At 50.7% G+C, this 13,715-nt stretch overlaps 1 protein-coding gene across 6 annotated transcripts; it reads left to right on the top strand.

The window, feature by feature from the left end:
* The first annotated feature begins 290 nt into the window (after positions 1-290).
* On the top strand, positions 291-12,732 carry PRAME (PRAME nuclear receptor transcriptional regulator). 6 transcript variants are annotated; one of them, XM_040443481.1, is made up of 7 exons: positions 291-861; positions 1,548-1,596; positions 2,232-2,341; positions 8,103-8,166; positions 9,415-9,734; positions 10,148-10,756; positions 11,844-12,732. In XM_040443481.1, exons 4-7 carry the CDS (start codon positions 8,134-8,136, stop codon positions 12,418-12,420), a joined length of 1,539 nt encoding a protein of 512 aa, XP_040299415.1. In that variant the 5' UTR covers positions 291-861; positions 1,548-1,596; positions 2,232-2,341; positions 8,103-8,133; the 3' UTR covers positions 12,421-12,732. The 6 variants fall into 6 exon arrangements, with proteins under 6 accessions (XP_040299415.1, XP_040299414.1, XP_040299417.1 ...); XM_040443480.1 differs by having other exon boundaries at positions 2,211-2,341; XM_040443483.1 differs by lacking the exon at positions 291-861 and adding an exon at positions 4,405-4,457 and having other exon boundaries at positions 1,407-1,596; positions 2,211-2,341.
* The last annotated feature ends 983 nt before the right edge of the window (positions 12,733-13,715 follow it).

The raw sequence follows: 13,715 nt of genomic DNA, 5'->3' as shown, positions 1-13,715 counted from the left end.
AGAGAGAATGAGACAGAGGCAGAGAAAGACTCTCAAGCAGGTTCCATACTCTCAGCATGGAGCCAGGGCTCGATCTCACGACCCTGAGATCGTGACCCGAGTCGAAATCAAGAGTCCCACACTTAACTGACTGAGCCACCCGGGCACCCCTTGTACTTCCTTTTCTTTTTTTTAAAGTTTATTTATTTTGAAAGAGAAGGTGAACAGGGGAGGAGCAGAGAGAGAGAGAGAGAGAGGGAGAGAGAGAATATCGAGCGGGCTCTGTGCTGCCAGCACCAGAACCTGCCGGGCTGGATCTCACTAACCTTGAGATAATGACCGACCTGAACCGAAACCGAGACCAGGAGTTGGACGCTTAACGGATTGTGTCACTCAGGCGCCCCCTTCTTTTTTTAAATTGAAGTACAAGCTACCTCCGCTTTGCTCTTAACCCCTCTCTTTTCACCGGGAAAGGATCCTCAACCATCTGGGTCTTGCCATCTCCCCAGAAGCCCGACTTTTCTTCTCCCAAACGGACTGACCGGAAGCAGGTGCTCAAACCAGACACCGGCCTTGCAAACACAGGTCTTGGAACCATTCGGGCTGCCAGATCCCCAGTGCCCCCTGGTGGCCCCTGACGCAGAATCCTAAGGGTGAAGGGGCCACAGCGCTGAGAGACGCCGACCACCAGACCATCGGTATCGGGCGGTGCCTATCCATCCCTCCTCGGCGGCCTTGACCTCCCCGCTTCTCACGACCGCCCTCCCACATTTTCAGCCTTCTGGTCTAGTCCTGACTTTATCAAAAGTTATTTGTTGCTGAAAGAGAGGAAGCCTGCATTTAGGAGTAGTGAAAGCTGAGATCATCCGAGGACTGGGGGAGGTAAGTAGTGCAAACCCAAGAATCTGGCTTCTGAAAAAGCTCTGGAAAACCAAATTCGGGGGGGGGGAGGAGACTGAAGAAAGCACACCCCAGAGAGAGGACGATCTAATCAAACCCCAGCTGGGGTCTCCTCTGCCGCAGGGGTTACATAAACGGTAAAGTCCAGGGAGTAGGAGGCATTGGAGTGGCCAAGGGCCAAAACATGTTTTCTAGACAAGGAGGTGGGAGTGGGGCGAGAAGCCTCGCTCAGGGCCCCGGCACCCCACATCCCGCTCCGGGGTGGGGAGTTCCAGGCCTCGAGCCTCTCCTTCGTCCCAAAGGCCTCCTTCATCCCACCCCAGCCCCATCCCCCACTTCCTTTACCGCATCCGACCCTCCATACCCCGTGGAACCCACCCTTATCGTCCCCATCTCTCATCCCCCACCGCGACTCTCGTGCCCCCCACCCTCCCACCTCGCAGCCAAGTGGGCGTGGCCACAGGCACCACCCCTCCCCATCTTGATCCTCTCTAGCTCATTAAAATAAACCCCTTCTGGACTCCCTGGGCGACCCCACTCGTGATCCTAAGATCTCGTGAGATTTTGCCCTGGAAGGAAAGAGAAACCGGGATTGGTCAGATAAGGCTGTTTGCGGAGGCTGAGCTCAGTGCAGCTTTGCTGAGTCATTGCGCGTCCTTTCCCTCCAGCCTCTGTGCGCGGGAGACCTCGTGGCCCAGTGCGCGGTCTGCAGAAAACGTAAGTTCAAGCCCCGAATCCTCCGCTTTCTCTTAGGGTTACCTTGGACTAATCGCTGGTTAGCACTCCCCCTCCACCAATTCCCGCCCCTATTTTTTATCTGAAAAGTGAATTATCAAAACGGAGGGTTGAAGTGAAGACCGAACAACTTGCTCTGGCTCAGGTCAGGCTACGCCACCTGCTTCGTAAAAGTGGCCGTGGTTATGAGTCTCAAACGTAATAATTCATCGAACTCGGGCGTCTGCGTTTATTGTTTGATCTCATTAGCTGGATGGGTATGCACTTGAAATGGGGTGGCTTTTCTAGGAATCTGGCCCTTCTGGAAGTGCCAGGGTATGGGGGGACAGAAGAAGGGGCAGAAACGTGGTCTGTGTCTTCGCGGGAAGGGTTGCTTTTGACTGACCACAGGGTCTGCCACTCCAGATTGTTCTCTGGTTCAGCTCATGAGAAATTGGTAGTCGGATTTGGAGATTAGAGGGCCCCCCCCCCCCCCGACATCGGGCAGGACCGGGTCTCAAGTATTCAATTTCCTCAGCAGTGTTCGCTGAGATTTTCATAGGAGCCCGTGGCTTGCTCAATACACGTGTTAACACACAGCCTCTTTGTTTCTCGAGCGTTTTGGTTCTTGCTCTCAGACTTGGGTAGATAACAGGTGACTGAGACGTTAGGAGACCAGGGACACCAAGTATTGGAGGACCTTGAGGCCGGTCTGAGCCAGACCACAGTGGACAGAAGACATCTTCAGGTAAGCTGCCCCCCACCCCCCGCTCCCCTGAACCATCTTAGGTGTTTGGAAAAGCCCTGTTGTTACCTCTGTTCTTATCTTGGAGGAGCTGGATGGAGTCTGCATCTTGAGGCTGCTCAAGAGGGGAGGAAGATGCAGAAGGAGCTTTTATTTTTTTCCAGTCATTTCCCCAGTGGAGCATTTGTCCTGTTGCTTTCTTATTAGAAGGAACTGTCTTGTGCTGGGGGCTCCATTCCCAAAGCCACGGTAATGTTTCACAACCTCTGCTTGGGGGCAGGAGCAGGGCTGGCATCAGACCCTAGAGACTTGACTCCTGTTTGGTGTCAAGCAGGGACGGAGTGGGTGAGCCCAGGGAAGTTTTGGTCTCACTGCCCTGTGGGCTTGGGCCACTGGGGGTAAAGGGACACTCCTTGAAAGAGAACAATAATAGTGCCCAGTTAGTGCTCCAGACAAATCCCAAGATCAGGGAGGCCATATGGCCTGACTTGAAACTGGAGAAGGGACGGAGGCCCCGGACAACCTCATGCATTGTGTCAGGCAGCACATGGGCATCCTTGATAGCAAGACACCTGGCTTATAAACCCAGAGTTACCGTGGCTTCCAGAGCAGGAAATGATGACCTTCCGTCCCAGAGCCACAGATACTAAGAGTGTCTGTGTCAGAACACGCTGGGACCAGGACCCTGAGAGGAGGAGGACCTGCAAAGAGGAGAGGTCAAGGTGAAAGCCATGATTCCAGAGGAGATTGGGGCAGAGGGGGAGAGAAGGGTCAGCCCCGGGCGACCAGAATGTCTCCCCTCCTTAGTGTCCCTCACCTGTGCAGAGTGCCAGGAGGATGAGCAGAGCAGAACCCGGGCCACGGTGGAGATGTTGCAGAGGTCTACTTCCTGTGGCGCCAGTGCCACCCTGGGCCCCCCTTCTTATCCCCTGCTTCACATGTGGCAGGGACCTGCGTGTGCCTCTGTACCTCAGATCCCATGGGTGACACCCCATCAGTGAATTCTCTTACTTGCTCCTGCCGAGGGCGTGCAGGGGAGACGGGTTCTCGCAGGAGTTGTTCTGAGCCTGACTCAACCAGAGAGACAGAGCTGCTGAGCGGAGGTGCCTCTAGACAGTGAGCTCAGGCCTTTGCAGATTTCTTCCTGGGAATATTGCACCCCTCCCCAACCCATCCTTCTGGATGCCTGACAGGGCCCACAGACTCAGCTGGTACAGACCTGCTGACCCCATGAGTGGAATGTTCCCATTCTCAGGTGACTTCTCCATGCTCAGCACAGAGCCCGACACACAAGGCTCGATCTCCCAACCGTGAGATCATGACCTGAGCTGAAAGAAAGAGATGCTTAACCCACTGAGCTGCCTAAGCATCCCGACATTTTATGTCTTTGAGAAAGTAGAGGCTAGAAAAGTGAACCGCTTTGGTAACTTCCTAAGTTCTACCAAACACGAGGAATTCTTTTTACTCATCGTTGTGATTGAGAATCCAGCTTCAAGCGCACAGTCCCCATCTCCCGCAGAAGTGTAAAGGGAGATTACAGCTATGACAAAGGGTTGAGGATACCCCGGGGGAACTGATCCTGGCAAAAACCTTCACACGAAAGGAATTCTCTCAAAAATATGTCATGGCGTTGAAAACACGAAGGATAAGATATTGGAAGCCTCCCCAAACTTAGAAGGCAGCATGATAGTTTGCCAGGGCACAGAAAAGATGCTCACTCTGTACCAAAAGTTATAGGAGAAGAACCATAAGCAATGTTAAAACCACTTTTGATACTTTTTTTTTTTTTTTTACAGAGAAGGGATTTAATTTTTAGTGTTTAAAATCAGTGTACTAAATAAACAGTAGTTTTACTATTTTATTCATTTCTTAACATACTTGTAACTGATGGGAAGGGAATTCTTAATGGGTTAGCAAAAAATAATTTTTAAATTGTCACAGAAAAGCCATAACTTTGCCTGTGAATTGTTAAGGTGGCTTTGCATAGTTTCATCTTGCATGGTCACTTTTATGGCCCTGTTCTACCACACAAAGCAAAGTCAACCTGTGATTAACTTATTTTTCAGCTTGCTGCTTTTTCATTTGCTTACTCAATAGAATGCAAGATCCGTGACCCTCAGTAAGTGTTTTTGAGTAAATCACGGATTGAGAAGAGAGGATGTGTCTGGGTATGGGGCAAGGGGCCAGCTGGTCCGGAGACATCCCTGTGAACATGCTCCAGTGCCTCCTGTCAGGCCTCAACTTAGGGCATAGGGGAGTTTTCCCACCAAGCGTGAGGCCAGTGTCCCTGGAACCCCGAGGATCATTGCTTCCTGTCCGGTGGAACAAATCCCAGTGGAAAGTGCCTGATAGCCTGATGCATCTGGCTTTACTGTGAGCTACCATGACCTTCTTATGGCTTGGAGTCCAAGATTTGAGGGTCATGGGGCGCCTGGGTAGCTCAGTCGGTTGAGCGTCCAACTTCAGCTCAGGTCATGTCGTCATTTCTTGTGAGTTCAAGCCCCGCGTCAGGCTCTGTGCCGACAGCTCAGAGCCTGGAGCCTGTCTTCGGATTCTGTGTCTCCCTCTCTCTCTGACCCTTCCCTGCTTGCACCCTCTCTCTTTCTCTCTCAAAAATAAATAAAACATCAACAAAAATTTTTAACAAAAATAAAAAGTAAATAAAGATTTAAGGGTCAATTTGGTGACAGGGACACAGTTCCAGACCCCATTCTCTCTCCCTCCTCTCTCCTTCTTTCTCTCTCTCGCTGCCCCCCTGCCCCCCACAAAGCACAAATCTCAGTCAGTTGAGCTGTGATAGGTAAGGAGGCTGAAGAGCAAAATCCCAAGGAGCAGCCCAAGGGCTGAATGCCGAGGCCGGGGCCCTCACCTTCCCTCTAAATCTGTCACCTTTGCATGCAGGAATTGGCTTGCCACTTTCTCTCCCTCTCCCCATACTCTCCATTTGTCTGATTCTGTGCCCTTGGTCTGCAGTGACATGCAGGCGTGCACATTCTCACACACACACACACACACACACACACACACACACACACACACACAGCCACTGGCACCTTACTCAGGCGCACAGTGTCTCTAGGTGGTTTCAGACATGTCTCCACCCTTTAAGGGACACAGCTCTGTGGGAGCCAGAAGACCTGGCCTCCTGTTATGCTGTCATTTCCTCCTCTCCCTCCATTCTGGGCCCCACATGGGATGCTCTTGGCCTTTTCCTTTTTAGTCCCTTCTCCTGCCACCAGTCTGGAATGAGTCCTCCCCCACTGTGCCTCCAGAAACACTTCCTTAGAATTAACTGGCTAGATCCAGAGTGACCTGGACGTTGGACAGGTCCTCACTGGCAAGGAAGAAAGGAACAATCCCGTGTTTAGGTCTAGATGTCTCTGGATTTGAAGTGAAACCAGATCTTGTTGAGTACAGGAAGGGGCAGGGAGGGCCAAGAGAGAGACCTTTAATTTTTAAAAAGACACAGAGGGCAAAATATTTCAGGGTAATAAGAGGTGTGACTCCAGGGGAAAATGTTGAAGACGTACTGGATGCCATGTGGAATCTTGTCTACCCGAGGGCGTCCTCAAGAAAGCCTGAGAGGGACTGACCCCTGTATCAGGACTGGGCTCCCAACTTCTCATTAGCCTGGCACCCCTGAAGACCAGTGGAGTTGGGGTCTTTCTCTGGAACTCAGGAAGTGTCTTTTGGCATTGCTGGGGGCCTCTTGGATCCAGAAAAACAGTTGGGCTTATTTTCTTTCTTCACCTTGTGGCTTGTCATGTCCTCCAAGATAGTGCTCAGTAGAATTGAGGAAAATGCCTTGATTTCCGTTGATACCAATGGAAAGGTGTTCCCCAGCATTGTAGCCACTCCCCAGGCTCTAAGAGAGGTGGGCTCACGAGCCAGGGACACAGAGCGGGCTTGCCCAGTTGGCACAGAAACATTCTAAAGACCCCAATAAGGTAGATGCTGTGGGATCCTAGTTGGAATTCTGTTGACTAGAAGGGGTGGGGGCAGGGCACCCACCCTGATGAGCCCAGGGGCTGCTCTGGCCTGTGTAGCAAATGAAGACCATGAGAACGGGTGACCAGGATGCAGTAGGAACATGCCTCAAATTCATGCCTTGGCCCTGGGAATTGTCCGGAGCCAGTCTTGATCCTGGGCAGGAAGGACGGTCTATCTAGATGTGCTCTTGGTGTCCCTGCCTCCAACCCCACAGCGTGTCCCCTGGTCCAACAGGCTTCTATCTATGTGGAGGTGAACAGAGGAGTGTCCCTTGCTTCACAAGGGAAGAGTGTTTGGTTCATACTAAACATTGTTAGATCTGAAGGCAATGGTCACTCCTGCCCCCTTGGATCTGGATACTGGGATCCCACAGACACTTCCCATACTTGGACTTCTGCAGTTTTTCCTATTTTCCCAAGGTCCAGGTGAAGTCTGTCATCAGGCCTCTCTAACATTGAGATTGTCTGATCACTTGGTGGGGCAGATCCATCCAAATGCCTCCTCTGAGGGTGTCTACCAAGCTAATCCCTGTGTAGAGTTGAGTCCCGGATTCACTGGGCTAAAAATAAAATTACAGCGAACTTTAAATTTTCTGCAAAAGTTATTGAGGGTACTGGATGAAATGTTCCAGAGCACCATTTCTGTGTCCAGTGACAGCTCAATAATCAGGGACATTTACGATTATCTTTGTTGCCAATTTCAGTCTCACAGCTCATTGGTAGCAGTGATTGCCTAGTGGCTAAAATGCCAAGAGAGCACATTCCAGTTTAACCCTATTTTATGCAGACGGGTAATAGTAATTTGGAGAAAGCAGTCTCCATGAAGATACTAAAACGGAGAACATTGTGGAGAGAATCCCAGTCTCCTTGCCAGTAGTATTTAAGAATTGTTTGGGCATCACCATGCAAGGAGTAAAGAATAGCCTCCCCCCCTTTATGGGGGGAGATGTTCTCACTCTGTGTGTTCTGAAACCACCAATGTGTGATCCAGCCCAGCATGGGAATCATCTCTAAATTTGGCAGATCCTTAAATGTCAAATATAGCTTCAAATTTTGTAGGGAAAAGTGTTGGTATTTGTGCACGAAACCTAATATGGAGAGTGGGGGAAAGTTTTCCTGTTCCTAATGGTGCTTTCCCAGCAGAATGGGAGTAACTAAGAAGCTTAGGGACAGAGCCAGAAGGAGCTTTTTGAAGTTGCATTTATATTAGTTGTTTCCTAGGATTGAGGAAACAGCAGTTGTCAATATATACCTGGGAAGGGGCCTTTGGAGATCACATTTAGGGCCGAGGCCCCCGTGAAATGCCTAGACCTGATCGGCCTTTGAAAAGTCAGGTTCTGGAAGAGGATACCTGAGCCTAAAGAGAAAGTCTTCTGGTGGCAGCTTCTTGATGACAAGGCTACGTGTGTTTTAGCTCACGCTTATTTCTCTCCCTGCCTCTAAGACCCCAAAGAGCCCACGGCCTTCACCCCTCGGTGGCTGTCAGAATTGGACTAGTCCTGTCCCCGATTTGGTTGCCAGTACTGTTCAAATACCCAGCCCCTCCCTTCTTCTGGCCAACCCCTGGTTGTAATTCTGACCTGAACTCCTTCAGGGAAGCCTTGACCGTCAAAATCTGGAAGACCAGCAATTCTTCAATTGTACCACTGTTCCTTTGTGAATAGACACACAGTTTGTGGTTTTAGGTAATACAAAGTTTAAGTGCCTATGTGATATTCTGGAAGTTTATTTTATTTATTTTTTTCTTTTGGGACAACACCACTGTCTGAATAAAGCTGTCTTAACTCGAACATTTGAATTTTTCTGATGTGGCCAAAACTCCCCCAAGTGTACCTCCAGGTTGGTTTTCTTTCTTTTTCTTTCATGAATGGGGCATATGATTCAGTCAGTTGTATAGAGAAAGTCAGAAACCCAATCTGGATTAACTGGATGGAGATCCAGTGATAAGATTGTGCTTTCAGTTGGAAATTGAAATGTCAGCTAGAATTTGAAAAGGGGGGGTGAGGCCAGAAAGGCCTATAATACTGCTTCTGAGGAGCCAGCCGAGAGACCCAGAGGTCTGGAGCAGTAGAGTGCCGCCTGAAGTCCGAGCCGATGGTCCCCTGTGCCATGCCCCATCGTGGGGAGGCGGCAGCCGCAGGCTGGGACACTGCCATCACCCTGCCCTCAGCCGTGTTGTATGAACAAGTAGGCTTTGCTTTTGCCTCGGAATACAGTTGAGCCTTAATCTCAAACCTTCTGATTTCTGCTTTGGTGTCTAGGCCATTTTACAGACATTTACAATATTTCTTAATCAAATAGCTTTTTTTTTGGGAAATGAAAGACATCTAGTTAGTTGGACTCTTTTGATGATGTTTTAAATTTTAAACATTTAGTTCGTGTTTGGCAATTATAGTTCATAAAATTTATTGTTTTGTGATTTTACTAGTTAGAGCTTTTTTTTAGAAAAATAAACTAAAAGCTTGAAAAATATTCCATAGGAAAAAAAAATACTCCATAGAGTATTTTTAAAAGTGGAGGCTTTGTTCTGAATATGAGCTATAAACAAAATGTTTCTCTAAACAAAATGGTAATTTTCTTATTTGTAGGAGAGACATAATAAAATCATTTGGGGAATAGTGTATTTTTTTCATCTCCAGCTACCACATGCTTTAGAACATTGTTATGCCACTTTTACACTTGAAAAATTTTTAAATGACGTAATGGTACTTATTGTACGGACGTTCTTTAATCTTTCCCGTCTGGGTTGATTGTTAGAGCTGAGGAGGGGGTTATGCTGGGCCACGTGGCATTCCTTGTTCCTCTGTACTTTCAGTCCTCAGGTTATAATCATCAACTTTTCTCAAAAAAGGATGGGGCCAGTGGTTATCTGTTCTCCCATCAAGGCCTGGTAAGATGCTCATTCTGGCTCCCGCACAGGCAGAACTGTGGCTTTGCAGCCACGTAGCAGAGAATGGAACTGGGGTAAACTGAGGACTCCCCAGCTATTGTCAGAACAGTGATTTTGGCTTTGAATTCCTTTCTCTCAAGGCTGGAGGGATAATGGGGTTGCTCATACTTAGCCTTGTTCCCTGGATGTTTCGCCAGGATTCTTTTCGGAGCAGATTCATCAGGATGAGCCTCCTGGCCCCACCCAGACTCGTGGATCTGGCAGGTCAGAGCCTGCTGAAGGACCAGGCCTTGGCCATCGCTGCTCTGGAGGTGCTGCCCATGGAGCTCTTCCCCCCGCTGTTCACAGCGGCCTTCGCTGGGAGGTACAGTGAGACCCTGAAGGCGATGGTGCAGGCCTGGCCCTTTGCCTGCCTTCCTCTGGGGGCCCTGATGAAGGAGCAGCAGCCTCACCAGGAGATCTTTCAAGCTGCACTGGATGGACTCGACGTCCTGCTTGCCCAGGAGCCTCGGCCCAGGTGAGGTTGATCCCACAGCTTGAGAGGCCCTCGGAGTCCCAGCTCTTGCTTGGGGTCAGGGAGAGTACAGGGCCACAGGGTAGGCCAGGGGCTTCTGCTGGTGCCAGTGAGGAAGCTCAGAGCTGTCTTGGGGCCATCGCTGGGGTCACTCTTGGGACAGGCTGTGCACACATAGAGCTGATTGAGATGCAGAGGTGACCAAAGAAGCATGTGCCTGACCCTTCTTCATGGCAGTTAAAGGTGCTACAAGTGGGGAGCGGGAAGGATCTCAGTAGCCCAAGGAGACACCGACATACAGAGTATGGACTAAAAGTACAGGCCAGATGTCTGGGCCTCGCCCGGATTCTGAGACTCATGGTCGTATTCCCTGTTGATCTGAAAGCTTCTCGGTCTGTCTCCCATCTTCCCTGCAGGAGGTGGAAACTTCAGGTGCTGGATTTACGGAAGAATGCTCATCAGGATTTCTGGACCGTGTGGTCTGGGACCAGGGCCAGTATATACTCCCTGTTGGAGCCAGAGGTGGCCCAGCCCGTGAAGAAGAGGCAAAAAGTAGATAGTTGCAGGCCAGGGCCCAAGCAGACCTTGGCTCCTGTGGAGGTGCTTATCGATCTTTGCCTCGAAGAAGGCACCCCTGATGAGTCTCTCGCCTACCTCATCCGGAAAGTCAAGCAGGGCAAAGGTCTGCTGCACCTGTGCTGTAAGAAGCTGAAGATTTTCGCCATGCCGATGCAGAACATTAAGAAGATCCTGAAAATGGTGCAGCTGGACTCTATCCAGGATTTGGAAGTGAATTGTACCTGGAAACTGTCCACCCTGGGGAAGTTTGCTCCTCACCTGGGTCAGATGGGCAATCTGCGTAGGCTCCTCCTCTCCCACATTCACATGTCTGCCCACTCCACCCCCACGAAGGAGGAACAGTGTGTCAGCCAGTTCACCTCTCAGTTCCTCAGGCTGCACTACCTTGAGGAACTCTATTTGGACTCTATCTCCTTCCTTAAGGACCGCCTGGACCAAGTGCTCAGGTGAGGGATGGTGAGGTTTCTTGGCAGACGGGCACAAGCCCTTTTTCATTCCAGTAAACAGTAAGGGGCGTCTGCCGCGTGCCTGCCGTTTGACAGTGCCGGAGGGCAGGAGTCACTGAAGGTCCACACACGGCCATGACGTCCCCATGCATGTTGTCACATAACCTCCCAGATGAAGGTTGGAGGTATGAACTAAAATACACACTCCTCGAAGGGACTCCTCACTTGGAATCTGTATATGGGGGGTTGGGGGCAGGTGAGTGTGCCTTTGAGAATTCTTCCTGAGAAAACGATGCCTGAATGATGATGGTCAAAACTAATTAAAAAAAAAAATAACTAAACCTGAGGGAGTTGATGAAGGGAAAGCGTATCCCGACGTGAGGTTTCAGATCGCAAGCTCTGTGCTCGGCAGCTTTGACAACGCGAGCCTCTCCCTCCAAACCTGCCTCCCATCCCTGGCAGTAAAGGGTTGCTCTGGGTTCCACATCCAGAGGAGATGCCTGATTCTGGGCACGAGTGGGAGGGAGCAGAAATGCGGAACGGTGTCAAGTCAGATCCTTTGGGCCGTGTGCTGCCTGACCTTGCCCGCGTTAGCCCTTCATGCCCATTTCCCATTGGCCTCATGCAAACGGGTCCCAGCGACGGGTCTGAGCAGCGGCCAGAAGGAAGCCTGAGTTGAAAGCATTTCTAGTCCTGTGGCCCAGTACTAGATTTCAGTGGTTCCCTTCCTTACTTGAGACACGGGGCCGGGCTTCCCTTTTGAGTGCCTCTCGTTCTCCATTGATCCGTGTTTACAACACCTCTGAAGGGCGTGCTGTGCTCCACTTGCCAGCAGAGGGGATGTTTGAGGTTTCGTTCACTTTGACCAAGTTACCCAGCACATAAGTGATGGAGAAAGGACTCCACTGAAATATGGATTGACTTGAGTGCCTTTTTTCCGCACTCAGCATCCTGGGGCTTGACCATTGTCTGTGACGCATTGGGTTTTGGTGGAGTGGGCCTCTCTTCCCTCAAGGCCTGGGTCATCCCCACGTCCCTCCGCCTGCCACCTCCATCCCCTAGAACTAACTGCTCTGTCTCTTCCCAGCTGCCTGAAGACCCCCTTGGAGACTCTGTCAATAACTAACTGCCTGCTTTCGGAATCAGACTTGACGTATCTGTCCCAGCATCTGAACGTCAGTCAGCTGAAGGACCTGGGTCTCAGTGGGGTCAACCTGACCTGTATGAGTGCCGGGCCCCTCCAAGTTCTGATAGAGAGAGCCTCTGCCACCCTCCAGGACCTGGACTTAGATGAGTGTGGGATCATGGACTCCCAGTTCAGTGCCATCCTGCCTGCCCTGAGCCACTGCTCGCAGCTCATGACTTTCAGTTTCTGTGGAAACCCCATCTCCATAGCTGTCCTGGAGGACCTGCTTCACCACACCGTCGGGCTGAGCAAGCTGAGTCACGTGCTGTATCCCGCCCCCCTGGAGAGTTACGAGGATGTCCGTGGCACCCTCCACCTGGGCAGGCTTGCCCACCTGCATGCCAGGCTGAAGCAGATGCTGCAGGAGCTGGGGCGGCCTAGCATGGTCTGGTTCAGTGCCAACCCCTGTCCTCATTGTGGCGACAGGACCTTCTATGACCCGGAGCCCATTCTCTGCCCCTGTTACATGCCTGTGTAGCTGGATGCGTGTATCCCAGGCCTCGTTCTGGGCACTTGGATGCTGAAGCCCAGGCGTAAGTGTTTCTTGACAGAACACAGAAGCCACAGTTTGAGACACCTGCCCAATGTAAGCAGTGAAAGGAAGGGTGATCGGGGAGGGGGGGATGTTGACCTGGGAGTTAATGGGATCTTCGGGGAGACGCATTTAGAGCATTAGAAGTATGAATCTGAATTTCTAGAGGGAGACTCGAGTTTGGGAGGTAGATGTGGGAGTTATCCCTGAATGGATGGTTGTAAAGCAGTGGTCAGAAATAAAGAGCCTCAATATCAACCATCTGGTGTCCTCTGTGCTACGTTAAGCTTATTCTGCAGTTTAAGCCTTGGGAATCTGCAGTTACTGGTTAAACAAGAAGGTACGGCATCTGTGATGCACAAACGCTAAACTGGGTGAGGTTCGGTCCCAAGAGTTCACGGCACCATTTGTCATTCCTTCATTTGGCTCTTGTGTCTGGTGCATCTGTTACCTTCTCACTTACTTCCGTGGCTATTTAATTGGTCAACACACGCACGGTGCATCCTCAGGGCCCAGAACATACTAAGTGGCCAGTAGTGCACTGGAGGAAAAGTGCTTTTCGGAGGCTCCCACTGCTCACTCTGCCAAGGCTCTGTACTCGAGCACTCCTCACCAGTGGGTCCAGTGGATCCATAGTCTCCACCCCTGGCCTTTGGATGCACCAAGACACGGCTTCACTGTGCACAAGTCAGGTCCCCAGTACTACAGGGGACATCACCCTGAAGATGAGTCAGAGCCTTTGGGCCTCACCAGCCCAGGACTGTCTTCCCACCAGGGCCAACCCTTTATAGAATTCAACTAACTGTGGTCAGTAAAAACATCTAAATTCCTTTTAGCAAAATAAGATCATGTAGACCTATGACATTGGTTTAATATTTGTTTCCCACATTAAAGATATGACCTGTGTTTGTGGGGCTAGGTGATGTCAATGCAAGATTGACCACCTCCCCAGAAAATCTGCCTTCCTCCCCATCAAGGTGGTAAGCCAACCCTGACCAAGGAAGATGCTGTGGATTTGGGTTCCAAGAGTGAGTAAACCCTTACCAAGCCCTGGGGTGCACTTTGGTGGAAGCTGGTATATGTCTGACTTTGGAATTGGGGGTGTGCAGGGCCACTCTGTGAGATGAACCATCCAAATGAAAAGAAGATGTCCTACTGTGGGGTCAGACCCCATGCTCAATGGGCAATTGGCTCTCCAGTGAGCAAGAAGGCTCCCTGTCCTACACCCCTGCGTCCTGGCC

This window comes from Herpailurus yagouaroundi, unplaced genomic scaffold (assembly GCF_014898765.1).
Source record: "Herpailurus yagouaroundi ecotype Mexico unplaced genomic scaffold, PumYag 191, whole genome shotgun sequence".
Lineage (NCBI taxonomy): Eukaryota > Metazoa > Chordata > Mammalia > Carnivora > Felidae > Herpailurus > Herpailurus yagouaroundi.
The sequence above is the reverse complement of the archived record's forward strand: the minus strand, read 5'-3'. Positions and strand labels throughout refer to the sequence as shown.

Excerpts from the sequence above, each read along its gene's own strand:
- PRAME (XM_040443481.1), top strand. The coding sequence starts at position 8,134 with ATGTGGCCAAAACTCCCCCAAGTGTACCTCCAG. Across the intron at positions 8,167-9,414 it reads TCCCCCAAGTGTACCTCCAG|GATTCTTTTCGGAGCAGATT; the intron begins GTTGGTTTTCTT and ends ATGTTTCGCCAG. Across the intron at positions 10,757-11,843 it reads CGCCTGGACCAAGTGCTCAG|CTGCCTGAAGACCCCCTTGG; the intron begins GTGAGGGATGGT and ends GTCTCTTCCCAG.